Source organism: Cygnus olor, chromosome 2 (assembly GCF_009769625.2).
Source record: "Cygnus olor isolate bCygOlo1 chromosome 2, bCygOlo1.pri.v2, whole genome shotgun sequence".
NCBI classification, from domain to species: domain Eukaryota; kingdom Metazoa; phylum Chordata; class Aves; order Anseriformes; family Anatidae; genus Cygnus; species Cygnus olor.
Genome location: NC_049170.1, coordinates 121219022 through 121240124, shown reverse-complemented (window position 1 = coordinate 121240124; position 21103 = coordinate 121219022). Strand labels below are relative to the sequence as shown.

At 36.1% G+C, this 21103-nt stretch overlaps 1 protein-coding gene and 1 long non-coding RNA gene across 3 annotated transcripts in view; one reads left to right on the top strand and one right to left on the bottom strand.

The window, feature by feature from the left end:
- Positions 1-19853, top strand: part of NSMAF (neutral sphingomyelinase activation associated factor) — a 38025-nt gene extending 18172 nt beyond the window's left edge. Inside the window, exons 12-31 of one of the 2 annotated variants that reach the window (XM_040545640.1) lie at positions 842-950; positions 2822-2998; positions 3854-3933; positions 5312-5402; positions 5496-5559; positions 5689-5740; positions 6694-6814; positions 7108-7239; positions 8760-8802; positions 9203-9360; positions 10845-10953; positions 12311-12369; positions 13020-13087; positions 14789-14856; positions 15086-15209; positions 15943-16026; positions 17117-17267; positions 17703-17805; positions 18426-18535; positions 19507-19853. In XM_040545640.1, the coding sequence (XP_040401574.1) occupies positions 842-950; positions 2822-2998; positions 3854-3933; positions 5312-5402; positions 5496-5559; positions 5689-5740; positions 6694-6814; positions 7108-7239; positions 8760-8802; positions 9203-9360; positions 10845-10953; positions 12311-12369; positions 13020-13087; positions 14789-14856; positions 15086-15209; positions 15943-16026; positions 17117-17267; positions 17703-17805; positions 18426-18535; positions 19507-19601 (1998 nt within the window). In that variant the 3' untranslated portion in view covers positions 19602-19853. Of the gene's footprint in view, positions 1-841; positions 951-2821; positions 2999-3853; positions 3934-5311; positions 5403-5495; positions 5560-5688; positions 5741-6693; positions 6815-7107; positions 7240-8759; positions 8803-9202; positions 9361-10844; positions 10954-12310; positions 12370-13019; positions 13088-14788; positions 14857-15085; positions 15210-15942; positions 16027-17116; positions 17268-17702; positions 17806-18425; positions 18538-19506 lie in introns of those variants that run through there. The other variant, XR_005816462.1, reaches the window with a different exon arrangement.
- LOC121064343 lies at positions 10964-20480 on the bottom strand. Its single transcript, XR_005816466.1, has 3 exons — positions 20470-20480; positions 19145-19147; positions 10964-11302 (listed from the first exon to the last, which is right to left on the bottom strand). It is a non-coding gene; the product is annotated as an uncharacterized LOC121064343 (long non-coding RNA).
- Between the last annotated feature and the right edge of the window lie 623 nt (positions 20481-21103).

The window sequence follows — 21103 nt, the reverse complement described above, 5'->3', positions numbered from 1 at the left end:
TATATATATACATGCTGTGTATATGTTTTGTTAAACTGACCAGCTGAAATTGTGTGCATCATTAGGTAAAATGTATATGTTTTTAAAAACTACGGAATATTTAGTGAACAGCACTCAAAAACTAAACCTAAAACACTAGAAGGTGTTTTAGTTCCCTGTGCTGTCAGAAGGATGGAAACAGGAAAATTGAACTCTGTCAAGGATGAAAAATTTCCTTCATAAGCAGTCGGGGTAGGGGAAGGGAGAAGGGAGTACCTCCAGGGAACAATTCATCCCGTTTATCTCAAACACCTATCTTATGATAGAATGAATTGCCCTCTCATGGTGTATTTTCTCTCTCTGGATTGATTCATGGAGGGAGCCTGATCACTAGTTTAGTTTGAGACTAATGTGGAGTGATGAGCCCTGCTGTACATGACTGAGGGATACCGACAGTGCTATGGTGGAACCTCAGTTGTGTGTTCTCAGTGTTATCACTGAAATTTCAATATTGAACAAAATTCGCATGTCAAAACACCTTTAAACTAAATGGACCTTTAACTCTTTGCCTCACTTCATTCACTTAGGACAAAAAATATATTACCTGTCCTTAAACAAGCTAGATGGAGCCAGTCTATGGACAGCTGTAAATCTGTTTGCTTAGTTGGGTGTAAATTGAATGCTTTTAGGATTGGAAACAGAAAAGATCAAGATGTTAGACTGTATATAGGCAAAACTACTGCCCAGCTTATTAGTCTTAAGCTTTAGATATTAGTAACTGGAATATTTTGTAAAAACATGAATGTTATACCTTGTCAGTAACCGCTTTCAATTTGTTTTTTCTTCCCCTTTAACTTCTAAGGGACTTGAAGTATTTTGCACAGAAAATGATCTATGTTCTGATATCTACTTGAAATTCTACAGCTGTCAAGATCGAGATGAGCTCTATTTCCTTATTGCAACATATCTAGGTTTGCAGTATTTATTTATTAATGTAGTTTGCAGTCTCTTGTGAGGGGAAATTTGTCTGGGTTTGGCTTTCTTGATTTGTAGGGAGAATTGGAAGAATAGGCCCTAAAAATTTTTGGTAGAAGCAAGCAAAGTTCAAAATGAATGTTGCAAAGTGGCATGTTTTTTGTTTGTATTTGAAGAACTGAGTATGAAAGCTGAGATAACATTATTAAAGTGAAACTGATTCCATTAATCTGCAACGTGATATGTAGTGCCCAAAAACCAAAATAATAAAATAGAGCTTCTTCAAAGCAAGGAGTAAGAAAGACCCACTCAGCTAAACTGTGCTTTGCTGGAAGAATATAGACAGGCTTGTTGGTGGATTCCATTCCTACCCCGTGTTAAGTCTGAGTATAAATCGTGTTGAGAAAGCTCCTGTAGTGAATGGATTTTTTGCGCACACAAATATTTGAACTTTCCTCAAGCTCAGCAGCAATGATTGATGAAAATTACCTTTCAAAAACTATTAAATTATCACTTCTGTTAAGTCTTTTATTCATTAATTCCTAGAAAGTGGTGCATATCTTTTGCAGATCATGAACACAAACTTTCTAAAATGCTAGTATGTGCGCTGAGAAAATGAAAGGAAAAGCTAATAGTTATTTTTTCTAGACTGCTACTACAACTGAAACACTGGAACTCCATGTTTACTGCCAATATTGAAAGTGTTTATGTAAATTTTGTACTATGTCATTGTTGTACCGGAACTGTAGTTCTGTTTTAATGAATTTGCCTAAATATCAGTTGACATTTTCCCTACTTCATCAAATCTTAGAGTGTTCACAAAGAAAACTGGAAAATCCACAATGAAATGATCACTTAACTTCAGAATCCTTTTTGTCTTTTATATTTTCCTTTTGAAAAGGAAGTAGAATTTGACATGATTTTCTCCGCTATTAAACTAATTGCGTGCTGTTACCCCACTTCAGACTTTGCTGGATAACTTTCTCCTGTATTTTTTTTCCAAAGACAAAGTTTCCAGGTGCAGGGACTGATGAAGTCAAAGCTTCCAGTTCAGTGGAAATAAATTATTTGTGTCCAACTCTACTTTCCAAAGAGGTCAAAAGATGTACAAGGGGGTGGAGTGGAAAAATCAGTCTTCTCTCTTTTATTCCGCTTCCAGCGCAGTTCTTTGTTCTGTCTTGAAGATTTTGTTGATGTTGAACATTAGGGATAGGGCTCACCCTTTTATAATTTCTAAAGGTGCTTGTAACATCTCAGTGGCTGGATGCTTCAGGTACATACTTGCTACTCTCTTGAGTGGTGGTAAAGTTTTCTCTTCCACTAGTTTCTCTGTTTCAGTTGTCTTGATACTGATCTCCTTTTACATTTGTGTGTGACTCCTTGCAATAAGTTATTGTCAGTGGGCATCCTTAGTTGTCCAGTAGAAAAACGTATTTATTTTTTTCCTTGCTTCCTGGCAGAGCTGCTTCTTGAAACCTGAAATCTTAAAGATTGCCTGTTTGCCATGAAAGCTGTTCATGGTCTGCAAATATTGTTCTATTACTTCATAAACTTTCAGGTTCTTTTCCACCTATTGTGTCCACATTTAGTTTCAAAACTCCTTCTGGGTGATTTTTTTTTTTTTTTTTTTTTGGGGGGGGTGGGGTGGGGACGACACGTAGAATGCACTTCAGGCCTATCTGAACAGGTATTACAAAATATATAAAGAATAATAGCTATTGAAACATAAATTTTCTACTTAATTCTGATTGGTTCTTTTAAACAACTGTGCCCTTAATTATTTTACATTGATTAATATTAATTACAGTATAATTTTGTGGGTGGAATTCCAAACCTCAAAACCCCTTAATGCTATGTTTTATTTTAGAAAATCATATTACAGAGCATACAGCTGAAAGTTACATGTTACAATGGCAGCGAGGACATTTATCGAACTACGAATATCTTCTTCATCTCAACAATCTGGCTGATAGGAGCTGCAATGATCTCTCCCAGTATCCTGTATTTCCCTGGATCATAGCAGACTACTCTAGTTCAGTATTAGGTATGTGTATACAAGAAGGCATGTTAGTGCATCATGCCTAACATCTCTAGGGCAGGTGGGGGGGGATGGGTGTTACACTGCCAAAAGTTCCAGGTACATCAAAATGCACTTGGTGTTAGTGGCCTTGGATGTTTTTGTTTGCACTTACCCTTTTATTCTGGAGTTCAGTGGACAACTGAACTTCCACTTTTTCTGTTAAATATTTCACTTTTCACGTAAAGACTCTTTAGCATCTGCTTGGTCACTGAAAATCAGTGGTATTGAACATTCAATGTGTAAGAATGGATAAAATGGCCTTTCGTGGAACAATCTGGATGTATTGAAATGTATAGGATTCAGGTGTTCTTTCACAGTTCTGAATATTTCAAGTTGAATAGGCTAACAAGGATTGTGCCTAAATAGGCTCATTGGTTAAGGATATTTGTATAATTTGTTTTGGAAGCTTGTTCCTCTAAAACCAGTAGAGTAGAGGAATGTCGTGGTGTTGAGCACCTGCTCAGGTAGTGCAATCTGATTGTTTGGTGGGTTGTAACTGTAGCATGCAGAATAGTTGAGCAGAAAGAAAGCGATACCAGCTGCTTCTGTGTCTAATGTAGAAGACGACGTTAGTTGCAATAACTGTCAAGCATGTATAACTACTAGCTCTTATGCAAGTGGTTTAAGAGCAAGTCTACCAGGAAGGAAGGAGTTGAGTAGCTACTTAGAGCAATAATTTTATTCTTTTGCATCTGGGGAGAAGGAAAAATTACAGGGGTGTTTCTGTGGTGATTGTTGTAGTAGTTGTGGTTTTTACTATTGATCAGAATATATTTCTTCTTAGCAGGAGCAATTCATAGTCTAACTATGTTTTTTTAGATCTAACAAAGCCTGAAACATTCCGTGATCTTAGTAAACCAATTGGTGCCCTGAATAAGGAAAGGCTGGATAGATTATTGGTATGTATATCTTGGATTTTTTATACTGAACATTTTGGGCCTTATACATATTGGAAATAAAAAGAGCTTTGTCAAGCAACCTTTGGGAGTTAATGCACATATATAAAATACTATAAACCTTACGAGAAGCAAACTTGCCTATAAACAGTATTACACTTATTTTCAGTTTGAGTACTGATTTTACTGGTACTAATTTAAAATTATTTAAATCTGCTTCATCTCTCTTACTAACATATCATATGTATTGTACTTTTAAATATTGTGTGTGTTTGGTTTTGTTGTTGTTGTTGGGGTTTTTTTGTTTTTTAATAGTAAGATCAAGTTGTCGCTATTGTAACTGCATTTGTATGGCAGGCACTGAAATACTGTTAACATACATGGAAATATAAAACTTCAAGACCAAAGGATTGAAATACACAATGTAAAATATGTGTATGCATTACACAAGGCAAACTAACAGAAATCTTAAATATTTCCATGTTAGAAAAATGCTGAATTTGAGGGAGAATTTGTTAAGGGGAGGAAATATGGATCCATGGAGATCAGAGTTCCTTGAAATTTCCACATGCAGATAGCAGTGCACAAACTTTTTCCATTTCTCAAAATAGGCATGCTTTCTTTTCATAAGAAGTCAAATACAGAATTACAGTTAGAAGGTCCTGAGTTTTTTTGCTCTTTCTTTGTATTCTTTGTATGAAATTATTTTCTACTATGGTAGGTTGACTATTCCAATATAATTTATGGAAACTGTTTCATGTTTTGGAGTCTTCATTAGTCCTTAATGAAGTATTAGAGAAGAAAATACTGCCAGACTAGCTGCATTTTATTGATAAAAATATTAAGTACTTTAAAATCATAAATGGTTCTTAAGGTTGTAATACTGATGATGTTTGTACTCTCCACCTTTTCAATAACGGCAAATACTTAATGAGCTTTTTATTTAGAGTACAATTGGGTTTGGGGGTGACACATAGGAGCTTAAGGCATGAGGGAATCTGCCAGGCTGAGTTCAATCAATATGTGCCTTTCATAATCTTAGTAAACTTCATGTGAAAAGCAAAAATATTAAGTACTTTGAAGTTGTCACTGCCATGGTGTGTGGAAAGTGAGAGGAGAAAAAAGCCTAAGACCTGATAATTCTAGATGATAAGTTATAAAAAACCTTTGTGCCTTCTTATTGATTTACTGATCTGATTAAAGCAGCATAGTTATTAGTACTTAGAATATGTTTTCTCTTTAGGAAAAAAGATCTGGGAGGTGACCCTCAACTCTCTCTTTTTTTAATAAATAGATAAAGGGACAGTATATGGGTGTTCAATTTTGAAAGAAAGCACGAGTGCTGATATTAAACATAACTTTTCTTCTTCTTATGTTGCAGACACGTTATCAGGAAATGCCAGAACCTAAGTTCATGTATGGGAGCCACTATTCATCTCCGGGTTATGTTTTATTTTATCTTGTTAGAGTTGGTAAGATAGCTTTTTACGTGTTCTCTATGCAGACAGTTGCCTCAGAAGGGGACAAAGTTTGAAGCCATCTGATGACTTTTTCTTTCTCCCCAGCTCCAGAATATATGCTCTGTCTGCAGAACGGAAAGTTTGATCATGCTGACAGAACGTTTAACAGGTTCGTTTATGTTTTGTCTGTAGTAAAGTTGTTTTCATTTTAAAATAGGTATCAAGGGAGCACAAAGCTTTTAACATGGTTTTTGTTTTGTTTTGTTTAACAAATGTGTGATTGATACATGTTGTCTAGTCTTGCAGAAACCTGGAAAAATTGTTTGGATGGTGCAACAGATTTCAAAGAGGTAAATGGCCAGAAAATGTTTCAAGTCCTTCTTAGTGCTTATGCTGAGCTTTCTGTTCTCAGATGTCTTCCGTTGATTTGAATTTATATGTTATTGAGGCTATCGACTGCATTTTATGATTCCTTTAAAGTTTTGAACTTTTCTTCTCTATGATTTTGTTATTCCGTGTTTGTCTTTACTTTCTTTTTAAGACAAATGTCAGTATGAGTGATACTTGAATAAAGGGGAATTATCAAAGTGTATGAAGGGTGAAACATACAGTTTTATGTACTGGATTCACCTGCTGGAATCTCATTAGGATTTGGCTGCATTATAACAGTACATCCGGAGAGATTCAACTACAGAAATTTTATCTTAGGTTTTTGAGCATTTTAGAGACAAAAACTTGTGGAGCATGTTGAATGATTTCCAGATTGTGGGTACTGTTAAATAACGTTTCTTTGATAACAGGGTTAGTGATACTTAAATACTACTGTTATTTTTTTAATAGTTAATAGTGGAATTAAGAATGGTTAGCTGTGGTGTTCTTTAAAGTAAGTGACTTAACCTCTCAAACTGTTCTTGTAATTCTATTTTTATTCTGGATTTTTGTATTGAATCATACCTGATGTCTTAAAAGTAACAAGGCAGCTATGTGATTAGAGTTCTGAAGATACTCTTAGATATTATGGATTCGTATGCCATACATATAATGTTAAAAATATTTATGCTACTCTGAATTTAACTTGGAGAATTACCATGTTGGTAGGCAGGAAGCCTAGTTGGAAGGGTAACAGAAGGAAGTTTCCAATGTTCTCTGACAGAGAGGAAAGCCTGGAGAAATGTCTATCCACCTTTAGAGCTTAATATATGAATTTCAATAACTTTTATTTTTTTATTAACTGTATTGTACTTAAAATGATCAAAGCTAAACTGATCTTAAAACTTTTCTTTTTCTTTTCCTTTTCTACCAGTTGATTCCAGAATTTTATGAAAATGATTCTAGTTTTCTAGTAAACAGTTTGAAGTTGGACTTGGGAAAAAGACAAGGTGGAAAGACAGTTGAAGATGTAGAGCTTCCGCCTTGGGCATCAGGTAGTAATAGTCAAGCTTCTTGTTTTATGAATGAATTAAATTATCATTGTTATTAGGTTCCTGGGATTATTCTTCTCTCAAAAGCTCTTACTCAGTTTTCTTCTGAAGCAACTTTTGCTCTTAAACACTGGTATAATAGTTACATTTAATTTTCATAGCAAATTTGAGTTTGGTGGTTTTTTTTGTTGTTGTAGTTTTACTTGTTTAGAGCTCAGGTTTCTATGTGAAGAACAACATAAATGGATACCAATACTGAGAGGGATATCTTCTTTAATTAACCTTTTTCTTGCCAGGTCCTGATGATTTTCTTCAGAAGAGCCGAGAGGCTTTAGAGAGTCAGTATGTATCAGAACATCTTCATGAATGGATTGACATTGTATTTGGCTACAAGCAGAAGGGAACTGAAGCGGTTGCAGCTCACAATGGTAAGTATACATTTTATTGAATTAGCAAAACCAAAAAAAAGGTAAATTAACAGCCATCTGTAATGCTTGATTTCCTTTGAGCTTTCATAATTATGCTTGGAATTCTTGATCCTTTAAGGAAATACAGTTCTTTACTGGAAATGGTGCCTTATCCAGTAAAATCTATTGGTATCTTTGAAGATGTATTTTAAATGGTAGGCAGGAAGATTCTGCAGCATTGCAGTTATTTGCTTACACAGTGCGGTGTGGCAATGTGGTGTTGAAGTTGTAGTGTTTCCCAGTTAAGAATAGGAGTTCATAGAAGCCTGCACACAAATGTGTATTTAACGTTCCTACACTGTAATTACAGTGTAAGATTTTCAGTTCTAAAATTCCCCCCTCTCCTTTTCTGTGAATTGTCAAGGGAAAGAAGTATCTAATGCGATTCAGCTGTTTAGGAGTGAGAATGGAGGAAAACATACATGGTGACTGAGTTTGTCCTTGTGTAATGTGTATACTTTGTGGAAAGTTTCATTGTTCAGTATATATGCTGAACATGTATGTAGCCATTGTAAATGCTTATAAAAGAGGATGTTATTCTGGGATAGCTGTGTTGGCATGTTTAATTTCTCTAGACCTAATAGGAATACCAACGATCAGTCTATTCAGTGGTCTGATACTTAGCTTAAGTACGTTACTGTTTGATAAGGAAATGTCGTCTTGGTAAAAGAACATTAGCAGATTCGTATTAAAGGGTGAAGATACTCTGTTTATTTCAGAAGCCCTGATCCTTTTGAATGATTACAAGTAAGAGACAATGTGAGATAGCGTGCACTTAACAAGATAGATAAATTTTGTTCTTTTTTTCAGATACTGGGAGGGAAGGAATAAGTGCCTCGTAATTTTGGTTGTCAATGCTTTCTACTTTAAGAGTCAGATGATGTGATTTTAAATATATATATTAATATGCTTTTTCACATGCCTTTAAATCATGATTGGCTGTATGTTAGGCTTGCAGGGTCTGGTTACAATATGGTTGGATGCCGTAAGTGTCAAGTAAAATATGCCAGAGGCTTTGAATGAGGAAAACTGGCATTTAAGTTATGGCATCTGTGTGTTATCTCACAAATAAACTTGTAAAACACAGTGTGCTTCTCTCGTTGCAATGTGGATGAATTTGCAAGACAGTCTTGAGTAGACGAGAGACAGAAGGGTTCTGTGTATGAATGACCTTACATCAAAAGACAAAGTAAGTATTCAGATACAGAAGTCCCAGATTAATTCACTGTATTTGCAGCTGCTACCATTATGAAAGGACTGACTTCTGAAACTTTTTCTGAGTGTCTTAGAAATCCTGGATTTTATTTCAAGTGAGAAACCCAGGATTAAAACACATGATCTCAAACTATCTAGCTCGACGAAATAGCTTGGTTACTAAAATATAACTTAGTTGAGTAAAAGTACAAGTTGTTCGTAGTAGATACATAAAATAAAGAAAATGAACCTTGTATATTTATATTGTATGAATTTATTTTTTCCAGTGTTTCACCCATTAACTTACGAAGGAGGAGTGGATTTAAACAGGTAATTAACAAGAATCAGAATGCATCTGTTAAAGTAGTAAGCTACATTTGCCAGTATCCCTACAGCTTCTCTGCTGTCTGTAAGAATGCTCTGTATGTGAACAGTGTGGCTCTTCCATTTTAGACTCCCAAATACACAGTAAACTGATACAGGGTTGTAAGTTTTAAGAAATGTTGAAAGATTGTAACTTGAATGATTCTTCAGTCTGACTTCTGTGAAATTTTAGTATTATTAAAATAGTGGAGCTGTCATATGGATGTGTGTTGCATCTGTGGTAAATCTGTTCTGTAAGAATTTGTGATTGCTGATAGTGCCATAGTAACTGTATGTGCAGATCCATGCTTCCAGGAAGGAAACAAACAAACAACTTGCCCTAATTAAATATCTTGTTCCTCTGAAGTATTATGGACCCTAATGAAAAAGTAGCTCTGCTGACACAAATCTTGGAGTTTGGACAGACGCCAAAACAGTTGTTTACAATTCCTCATCCCCAACGGATATTATCGAAAAGCTCCTCTCGAACATCTATTCACAGTGTTTCCATAACTGAGTCTCCAGGTAAGTGTATAACAGATAAACTGATGATGTAACTGATTTGGAGTTCTGTATCTTTTTCCCACAGGATCTCATTATATAACTCTCTTGGCCACTTGCCCTTTAAGCAAACTCAAAATAAATACATGAACTAACTGTTAAAGGAAAAACTGACAAGATCAGTTTCAAATTTGAAAATACATGCATTGTCCTGGAGCTCTGGTCCTGCATTTTGCCTTATGTTCCAGCGGTCTCCTCTGGGACTGTTCAGTCTTAGCCCTCCCACAGCTTCAAAAGCAATCTTCCCTGGCCTTTCATGGCACTTCAGAATCAAACTGACATGACAGCAACTTCTTGACTATCTCTGCAGGCACTCTAAATGACATGAAGATTTGTTCAGTTTTTGAACAGGGGTGTCTTTGGGGTGTTTGATTGGCTTGGTCTAAGTGAACCCTAAGAACTTAATTTGAGCATCCGGATATAAACACGTAGTTTGTTGTGTTGTGTTGTTGTTTTTTTTTTCCCCACTCTACCATGACTTCACTGAAAATCTGTAAAGAAATAACTTTGTTTCTACAGTAAGTATGGAAGAAAATGTTGGTTGAGTAACTTCAAGAAAAGGATGTGTAAGGGCAACACAGGCTTCTGTTCATGTGAAACTTTGCCCATTTTTCTGAAATTAAGATGTTATGGCCCTCATCATATGAATAGTAGTCAACTATAAACTGGACTGGATCTTCAGCCCAGGTATAACATGGAAAGACTTCTCTCAGTTGGTTGTCCTTGATTCACTTACCTTTTGATGGCTATCATTTTTAAGCAGAGAAGTAAAGTTGGTTACTACTTAGCATGGCAAACTGAAGCATCCAAATGGCAAGACTGGCCTTGGAAGTTGTGTATGGTTGTAATAATGGTCATGCGTATTAAATATTTATGGTGGTAGACTACCTAATTCTTGCTAGACTTGGCCTTTTTACAGCAATGGATATTTAATTTGTCTCAATTTCTTTGCATTTTTTATCTCTTAACTTTCAGAACACTGCAGTGAAATAAATTTGTAACATTCCTAACTGAATGAAATAAGATGATAAAAGCACGTGCTGTTTTGTAGCAGTAGGTGGCTCTCCTGGTACTTTTCCATTTGGAAAGCTCTTGGCATCTCAAAGGAACACCACAACATCTCTGCAGAAAGTGTTCAGGGTTCTTTTTTCCCTCTGCTTTGGAAATGTATTTTATAAAGTCTCTGGCTTAAAAGCCATAGTTGGGGGGGAAGGGGAGCAGGACAACAACATATTTTTTTACTGTAGTCCTATGTATTCAGGAAAAGGTTTGGAAAAAAAGTTATCTGGTCATTGTCTACAGTAGCCAGAAATTTGTATTCCTGAAACTCTGCATGATTTCTGTACTTTCATATTTATGTTTGCAACTTCAACTACCTAGCTCTTTGAAATTCATCTTTTTGACTTCTGTTTGTGATGAAACTCTTATTGTGGCACATTTTATTGCAGTTTCTCCAAATGAAGAATCGTTTGAAGATTTGACAGAAGAAAGTATAACGCTTGCTTGGAATAATATTGCCAAACTAAAATTAGATGAGCAATATAAAATTCACAAAGAGTAGGTACTACTCTCTGCCTTTCGGTCACAATTGTTATATTTAACGGGGGGATAAGGGTCATCTGTGTGTCAATCTAAATGATGGGTTAGGGCTTATGGTGATTTTTTTTTGAGACATCTGATTGATTTGGCTACAAAAGATGAGTTTGAGTATATGACCGGTTATCAATCTAGAAAAGGTATTTGTCAGCTTAATTTTATTCTTTATACAGATCTACAGCCAAGTTCATTATCATTTTAGTATCTGAAGCAGGTATTGATTACTTTTCTCCAAACTTGTCATAGCAGCAGCTGGATAAATACTTCCATTTATTTGTATATTTGTAAGCCAAGGAGCACCTAACTTCTTCTCATAGCATTTGATTTGAAAGTTTAAGTCAATTAAAAGTTCAGTTGCTGCATACCTGGAGCTGCTCCTGTGTGAGCAGTCTGACAAGTCTCCAGCCATAGGTTGTCAGGTAATCCAGGTACTACACTACTGTTCTGATGGATTCATAGGGAGCCACGAGCCAATAGTACAGTTTCAGGTGAACTTTGAAAACACCTAACAATGAACAAGAGCAAACATTTTCAAAAACAAGTTTTCCTTTGGCCCCATCCCTTTTCCTAGTGGCTAGACTAGTAGGAGGATGTCTCACTGACTGGAACTACCTTCTTTGTGATTATAACCTAATCTAGAAAAGAGGTATTTCCTTGTCCGGAAAACAAGGCAGTATTTGCAGTGAGAAAGGTCCCCCGTTACCAGGTTGTTAGGGGTTAAGAAAATCCTAATCCTGAAAACAAATTTTAATTTTAGCATCTAAACATTATTTTTTTCCAAAAATACTGAGTTAAAAAATAGAAGCAGAACTGTATAAGAGAGTTTTGGCAATACAGAATGCTCTGTGCTTCCTAACAGCTAACTCACCGACTTAAGTTGGTTGGTGGGTAAATATGTAGACAATAGCGACTCTGCCAGTATCAAATTCAAGGAGAAAAAATGTATGAATTCCAAATCCCAATACTCGAGGTACTCAATATCAGCTTGTAGGCAGGTTCCCAACTCTCTTTTTGTAGCTAATGCCAAATTGGGAAGATGAAATCTGAAATCATTAATCCTTTCACATGGGCATGTCCTTTCTGGTGAGGATGAAGTTCTTGCAGAACAATATGGGGGACCTGTACTGGTGTTTCACATATATCAAGGTATATTTTTGTATATAGGCATGTAACACGCCGCTGTGGTGTTCTTAATCTCCTTGAATGTCTTAACTCTTACAGAGATGAAATAACAAATTTCAGCTATAGTCAATTTACCGTATGGTGGTTAAGTTTTAAAACCTATGAAATCACCTATAAGCTTACTTGTATTAAACAGGGCAATTACTGGAATAGCAGTCACAGGCAATGGGTCTTCTGTTTTCACTACATCCCAAGGTGAGTATTATTGCAGAGGTATTTACTAGAACCTGCAGTGTAAATGCTTCAGTAATAGGTTGTAACACCAAATAATGTTTTGTGAATAAAACAGCGTGAAACTTTCAAACGCAGTTAAGATTGAATCCCTTGAATATCTTCACTGAGAGCAAAATGAAGGTAACATTAAATGGGATTTTTCCAGAATCATTGAGTTCCGATTTTTTTACAGTCTTTAAAGGAGCTTTGCCCTAATCTGCTAGATGCAAGATTCTTGTTTTTTCAATTCACACTCAATTACTTCTTATGAATACTGAAACATATCAAGCAATATATAAAGGCTTCTTCTGTTTGCTTCTGGATTGTCACATTTGCAAGTCACTTATTACAGAAATTAATGAACTGAAATATATATATTTCTTGTAATTAAAAAGCTTAAGTACGTGTATTTTAAAGTTTTAGATCTTTAAATCAAAGATTTCAATATTGTTTATATCTAGGCTTGAGAAGTTGGTAATTTCTCACTTTAGATTCTCAGTTCAAAGACTGAGAAATCCGTACCTCCTTTTTATAATAAAATATTTGAATATTCAAACAGGAGCAAAATTACTAGCTTCTATAATATAAAACAGTCCTTTTTATCTTTTGTCTGTTTTGTCCATTATCCTTAGATTCAACTTTGAAGATGTTTTCTAAAGAATCAAAAACACTCCAAAGAAGTGTGTCCTTTTCAAATATGGTAAGTTGCTGTCAAAATTAAAAGGACATCATTAAGAATCTTCTGAAAGCTACTCACAGAAACACCTCTTAGGATACCTCAGTGCTTTTTTCTTTTTTCTTTTTTTTTTTCCTTCCCCTGCCTGCCTCCTCAGTTTTACTGTGTGTGAATAATTTAGTAGAGTGAATTGAGATTCCCTGTCAGGCCTCCAGGGAGAGAGAGCACATTCTGTGAACACAGGAAGGGTGCATTCAAGGCTTGCACTTAACGTCTGTGTTAGTGCTGTTCTGACTTGCTCTGCTGTCCAGGGAAGGGATTGTGGTAGACAAAGATACTCTGGCATAAGCAGAGGTTGACTTCCTGAACAACCTTGAACTGCCATTCAGTATAAGAACAGATTCACAAAGTTTAAATGCCACCCGTGTTCTCATACACACCATTGCCGTACTGCTCCAAAGTGTTTGGAGTCTGAGAGTCAGTCAGCAGAGGAAAGCCAAGGACAGGAAGTGGAATCCATGCTGTGTGAACCCGAGGTATGCTTTCTTCATGAGCAGTGATCTCAGCAGCCTCTGAACATTTTTCCCATGCTTCTAAACCAGAAGTTGGAAAGGAACTCTCTACTTGATTTTCTGTGCTTGAGCACTGTGGCCAGAGCTGGGTCATTGAGATTCCTTCTCTACTGTCACGTTCCGAGCAATTTGTCAAGACAAGATACTAGCATGCATTAGCCCTCCTCTGTACCCTCATCTCTATGGAGGGGGAGAAAAGCCAAATATGTTGCCCAGATAGAAGCCATAGTTATGCTCTAGCGGGTCCCCAAACAAATTTTAGGATCAGGACCCTGGTTGTTGCCTTCTGTGGCACAAACTAGCAGGTGAAATTATATACAAGAATTCCTACTGCTTTAACCACGGCAAACTTAGAAATGCCACTTCTTGACACTATAGGAAGGGAGCTCTGCTGAATCCTAGTCCAAAACTTAATTTCTCGTGAGGAGGCCATGTACACTCTTGTAGTCCTCCCTCTCCGCCACCCCTTGCGTAGTTTCAGTGCGGATCTGTTACAGCAAGGCCAGAAGCAATAGTCTTTTAACACTCTAGCTGCCTACCTGTTTTTTAGAACAGTTTACTGTTCATGTTTTAGATGATACTAGTAGAAGCACTGGGCTGGTTTTTTTTTTGTTTGGTTGGTTTTTTTTTTTCTTCTGCTTCCATTAATGGCAATGTAACTGAGCACCTGTCTGTAAAGAATGTTGCTGAGAATAATAGAAATCAGGTATCTGTTGTTTAAAAGAGCTGAGCAGATAAGTTGCTGTCTTGGAGAACAAGCATCAAAAGAAACCTATGTTTTTTGGTTTCTTCTTGCATTTAGAATTGACAGTAGCTTGCAAGATGAAAAGCTGACCCAGTTTCTCCTGAGTGTGGAATCACATCCAATGTACTCGGAAAAACAGCATTTTGAAAAAGGAGATCATCAGTTCTACATGTGTTTCTGAACTTTAGAGTTAATTTTCTGTTTACCTGACATTCAGTGTTCCTCCTTTAAAGGATGGTCAGTGTCTAACTTATAAGGTTTTACTTAAGTAATGTTCATGTAACACCTGTATGATGTTTTTAAGAAAGAAGTTACAATGCTTCTTGTTCTCCAGAAGCATGCTAATGTACTTCTCTTTGACTCAGGGTAAAAAATACAACACTGTTTTCTTTTTCCTTTTCCCTACAGGCCTTGTCATCTTGTCTAATCTTACCAGGAGATACCACTGTCATAAGTTCTTCATGGGACAATCATATGTGTGTATTTACTTCCTAGTGACTCTATTGAATTACATTGAGTACCTTGGTAATTATATTTATGGTTATAGATACAGAAGTTCACTGTTAATATGCAGTATATGTACTTCTATGTTTTTTTCAATGGATTCCTGTTAGAAACCATAAAAGCAAAGTTATTTTAATAAATTCAAAGAAAACTGTTGAAATTTTCTGAAGACATAATGCTATTATAACCCCTTCCTACTAGATATTTTTATTCAATTGCATTTGGAAGACGTCAAGACATCTTAATGGGACATGATGATGCTGTCAGTAAGATTTGTTGGCGTGATGGGCGTTTATATTCTGCGTCTTGGGATTCCACTGTGAAGGTTTGTGTACAAATTTCTAATATTTCAATAACTATTTATTGCTAACATTTCATTATGCAGCCAGACAAATACATTGGAGTGGATGCACCTGTTGTAGTAGAATAAATACTTATTAAAGAAATAATCTTACTGTAATACAAGCTCATTAGCTTTACCTCAGCTGTGTTTCAGAGCTGAAGTGTTACTTTGAAGGAACTTCATTCATTCTAATTTACTATAAATTGGCTCTTTTGGGGGTGAACTGCTTTTGTTGAAGGAATGTGAATGTTTTGTGACCTTGACTGACAATTGTTTGCTGACTGGAATAGGCTTCTAAAGTGTCTAATAGTTCTGTAGCTTATTTCTTCAGCCAAGTGGACCAGGAACTTGCTAATCAAAAGAATATGCCTACAGTTAGATTGAAAGATAATTTAAAATTAAAAGTTACAGACAGGAAAAAATTTCCCAAAGTCTTCTATAAATGGTTTTTGATAAGTATACATTCAGTGCAGTGATACACAGTCACTTAGGTAGGCTTCTGTAACCTACTTGGAGTTGTAATGATCATGTTTAATATGTTGCTCTGCTTAGTGTAAATGATTTATGGTGCAATTTGTTGTTGCTGTATTGTGCCACACAGACAAGGCCCACAGTTACACAAGCAGCCCTTTTAATACGAGAATTCAGTAATGGAGAAATTAATTCAGAGTTTTACTAATGCTGTCTTGCGCAAACTGAAATGTCTGTGTTACAGGTGTGGCACTGTGTTCCTGGAGAGACCTTGAGCAATAAAAAACACCACTTTGAACTCCTTGCAGAGTTAGAACATGATGTTAGTGTAAGTATGCAGATAGAGATACAGTATCTGAGAACGAAAGTCAAGATAATGTGTTAAAGTACAAGGATTGTCTTAGGGGATTGTTTTGTTTAGTTGTGAGGTTTTAGCTTTTTGGTGTTTTTTTGTTGTTGTTTGTTTTGAGTGTTGTTTTTTTTTTGGTTTACTAGGGTCTTTTGTTGTTTATTTATTTATTTTTGTTTGTTTTAATCTGAACTGCTCTCCAATTTTCCCTGCTTCCTTGGATGAAAGGTCCACTCCTGGGGACTGAAGCAACAGTGTGAAGAGTTTTGTTTTGTGATTTTTTTTTTCATTTCTTTATTTTAATTTGCCTTGCTCAGCTTGTATGCACAGTTTTCATCAGGGGGGTGGGGGGAGAGAAGTTGTTTTAAGTAGTTTGGGGTGATTTTGTTTGCTTTTGAAAACAAACAAATGCGTTTTTAAGTATTTTCATAGTTATTGCTTCCTTTCAATGTATCTTTTCCAAAGGCAAGCTAATAAAGAGTTCTGAATTGTTCACCATGCTATAAAATATATCACTGAATTTCACTGTAAACACATTCTGTGCACCTAATGACACTTAAATCTAAATGATGTGTAATGTGCACTTTTACTTACAGCATCTGATGTCACTCTAGAAGGATATTTAAGTATTGCAAGCCTACTTGATAGTTTTTTTTAACAGGGCACAAGATAAACAAGTATTGAAACAGTTTTCATAACATTTAAGAACAGTACCCAAGAGTATTGGAAACAACTGATGGCTAGGAAGTTCTTTAGGAATAAAGGAGAATATTACCCATTAGGGTAAAGTCATGCATTTAGGTGGAGGGTATGGGTACAAAGAGTCTGAAATGTCAATTTGCATTTCTTACTCTGTGAAGAAAAAGTATTTTAAAATATCATCAAAGGGACCTATTTTTCACTTTTTCTAGGTAATAATTGTACTTAATTAAGGATGTTGCAGAATTAAATGTAAAAGCTTTTGTAAACAAAATGGCATGTGAAGATTTTTTTCTGTGTATGTTTAAAACCTGTCTCAAGATGGCTTACATGAAAGAACAGGAAAATCATGGGATGTTTAACTTCCTAGGTAAATACAATCGACCTTAATGCTGCAAATACTGTACTGGCATCTGGAACCAAAGAGGGTACCATTAGTATTTGGGATGTTACTACAGCAACAATGTTGCACCAGTTGCCATGTCATTCTGGGACTGTGTTTGATGCTGCTTTTAGTCCCGGTATGTTGGATTTTGGTTTTTAATGTGCACTGTTGGGAGTTTCAAAGGGAATCTTATTCCTGATTTCATGTAATACACTCTTGTTATTGAAATTACTAGTCTAATGGGAATGGTGGAAAGTGTCCCTGCACATGGCAGTGGGGTAGGAACTAGATGATCTTTAAGGTCCCTTCCAACCCAAACCATTCTGTGATTCTCCACTGTAAAGAATTTATTAAGTCTACACAAGGCCGTACTAGACTGTAAACCAGTGGTCTAGACTAATGTTTATCATTGCATGCTTGAAGACAATTTACAGTAAATTTTGTATAAATAAGCAGGTCAGGCCTGTCACAGCAAACATGCTGTACTGTAGACTAATTTGATAACTAGAGCTGCATGTTTAAACATGCTCTTTTTTGTTGTGTTTTTTGTTTTGTTTGCTCTTTTGCACAGACAGCAGACATCTACTCAGTGCAGGAGAAGACTGTTGTTTTAAAGTGATTGATGTGCAGACTGGAATGCTCATATCTTCTGTAACTGCTGATGAGCCACAGAGGTAATCCTGAGAACACAGGCTATGAAGCTGCGTGGCCAGCTTAGTTAACTGTGGAGATGCTTAATGGTTGGCAATAGCAGAATGGAAAGGGTAATAATATTGAAGGTTGTTTTACTGAATTAAATCAAATACTTAATTTGCACTTAAGTGCAAATGCTGACGTTCTAGTAAGTTGTGTGCATTATGGTCAAGCTTTCCAAACTGGAATGAAAACAAACAGGTATCTAAGCAAATAACTCCTGCTTTTTCAGCACCAACTTCTTCAGTTATTACCCTGAAAGGCGTCTTTGCACTTCAGAAACATGAAGTGATGGAAGTGAAAGTGGTGGTTCATGGGAGCACTTGGGTGTACCACACACGTGACTGGGTCCTCTTGTGCTGTGGGAATACACTTCATCCCTCTGGCAGGGAAAGAAGCTGGGTCTAGGGCAGTCAGAAAAGAAAGTTTGGGTCATGACCTTTTAAAATGGATGTGGAATAACCTTTCCAGAAAGACTTGTAAATGATAAATTTCCTTCAGTTTCATACCTCAATTTTCAATTATTTTTGGCTTTGTTTGGAGTTGTTCAGCTCTTTTTACACAAAAGTTTAAAGTGAACTGATTAGAGTTAACTTTGCAGGTGTTTCAAATGGGATGGAAATACCATCTTATCAGGAAGTCAGTCTGGTGAATTACTGATTTGGGACCTTCTTGGTGGAAAAGTTACTGAAAGAATCAGAGGACATACAGGTATACCTGAACTACTCTTGTTCTCGAATTGAATGAAAGTTTCCAATTTTCTGTTTGTGTTGGTATTGACAAGTTTGAGAGTCATCTGCTCTGCTTTTGAGTGGTTTCTGATGTTACCTGGAGCACCAGAACACCAGAAGGAGGTACACATGAGCCTCCTAGGAAATGTAACAGGAGCGAACGGTACTGCTCTTTACAGGACTGAAGAGAGGCAGATGAGTTGGGATTTTCTAATTCATATAGCATCAAAAATATATTTTCTTGTACTTCATAGTACAAATAAAGTATAGTACAGACTACTTTATATCAAAGTCTGTCCAGACTGTAAATCTAACAACAATTAAGTTAAGTTTGCTAAAGAAATTTGTTTTGGTTAGAGATTTACAAACATCTTACGTGTATGTGCATAGTCTTCAATACATGAGAAATGTACGAAGGAGGAATAACTATCTCAGTTTTATTCAGTTTGCTTTTAAGGCTGCTTTCATGAAGTTATTTCAAACTGCCCTTCTGTAAACTTGTCTATACAGCTCAAGTTCCAGAGTACATCAAGCTACATCTAGAGAATCTTTAAAAGTGGGCCTCTAGGCACATGCTATAAGATGCTACATACTTTTAATATGAGAAGTCTAGATGATGTAGGAAAATTCTTTCTGGAGACGCTTCTCCCCTTATCCCAATGAATCCTTTTGCCACTGTGTTGTCGGCCTTGTACACTGGAACTTACATTCCACTTCCAATTCCAAAAATCAGCTGAGGCAGTATAGTATGAGATTATTACTGTGAATAAGAACAGCCACCTTGCAGCCTAATCTTCTTCTTTGCATTACATTCACACTATATAAGTATATAGTATATAGACACTAAGTATATACTGATGTACTAAGTATATAATGATGATGCTAAACTATTTTTAAAAGATATGTTCCATTCTCATGAGTACCACTTGTATTTTATTTCCGCCCCCCCAGGTGGTGTAATGTCCATGTGGATGAATGAACAATGCAACAGTATTATTACAGGAGGGGAAGACAAACAAATCATGTTCTGGAAACTGCAATACTAAGTGCCTTTCCCTCCAGACATTTAAACGAACTCTTTATTTTAAACCAAACCTTTTAAAGGAACTTAACTGTGTGCAATGATGGCTGCTGAAGTTCGACCAGATAGGAAGCTCTGTTCAACTACAACTTTCTAGATTATGGCGACTTCACTGAGAGCTCTTAACTTCCACAGTGTATGCATTTATTTTTCATGGACTATCATTGAAAATGCTTGTCTAAAGTGATATGAGATAACATTAAAGACCTATTTTTCTGTAATTAAAGATCTCTTAACTGGCAGTCATTGTTTGATTTACATAGACTGTATCCATGGCATGTTGTCTGAACTGGTTTAAAAGAAGACTCTTTTGCATTCTCAAGTCTTTTAAGGATGCTTGCACCTCTGTGTTATGTCTCATGACATAATGTACGTACCTCGTGTAGGAAACCTCTTCCTAGTGAAGATGCATACAAAGGTAAGGTAAATACTACTTTCAACACTTACTGCTAAGACAGCTGTTGGGCTGAGCAGTGGTCAGTTTAGTGCTGTCTAGTTTCCAACTGTCATCTGCAAAGGCACAGAAGAATAAGAACAAGTTTTATATTGTTTTTTCCTGTTATTAAAAAGAAAATGGGGGGAAGGATACACCTAAAACCACACCCTATTGTAGTAGCCTGAAAGGAAGCCAAGTATAAAACTGGTCCCCCAGCAGAGAAGTAATACATACACGTAATGTGTTGATATAAATCTTCCCTAATAATTGGGTTTTATTACTGCTGCCTTTCATCACTTCTGTTACTATCCTTTTCTTATTCATCTTCACCTTTTCTATATGCTGTTTCTATATGCTTCTTTCAACTCAAATAGTCTTTGGGATGGCATTTCAATACAACTTTCAAATAGAGCTACAACTTCTGGCTTTATGTGCTCCTTTCTGTCTTAGGGTCAAAGTGGTGTTGTATTGGGCTTATTTTCCCTGTAGGACTTAAGACTGTTTCCCTGCAAGGAACTATTCTGAGGGTAAAGACTTCAGGTAATAGCCTTTAAGTGGCATATTTAAAAAATAGTCACCTGCAGCTGTGATATTTCATCAGTGTGACCCATGATTATTATTTCTCTGATGGTATTCTCTATGGCTAATGCTAAGAAGCTTTGCTAATGTGTCCAGGGCAAACATTCCTCTAAATTACACTGTCAGTCCTTTGAGTCTTAGGACATAATGCCTTGGTTTTGAAACTTAATAGCTATGTCAAGAGGCAGCTGTTTCTTTAGTTAGCACTGTAAAATAATTGTTTTATGGTCAGTGGCATTATTTATTTAGCCATTTTTTTTTATGATGGGATTTAAACCTTCTCAGTGTTCTAATGGTATAGAGTTAAAGCAAACTTCATCTACATTGCTCATTTGGATTAATTGAACTTTATGTAATCAATTATTGTGTGGTGAAGGCACATGTAGCAAAAAAATTAAGCCATATCACATGCACTTTGTTACCAGACTTGATCTTGCAGGAGAATGGTTGGT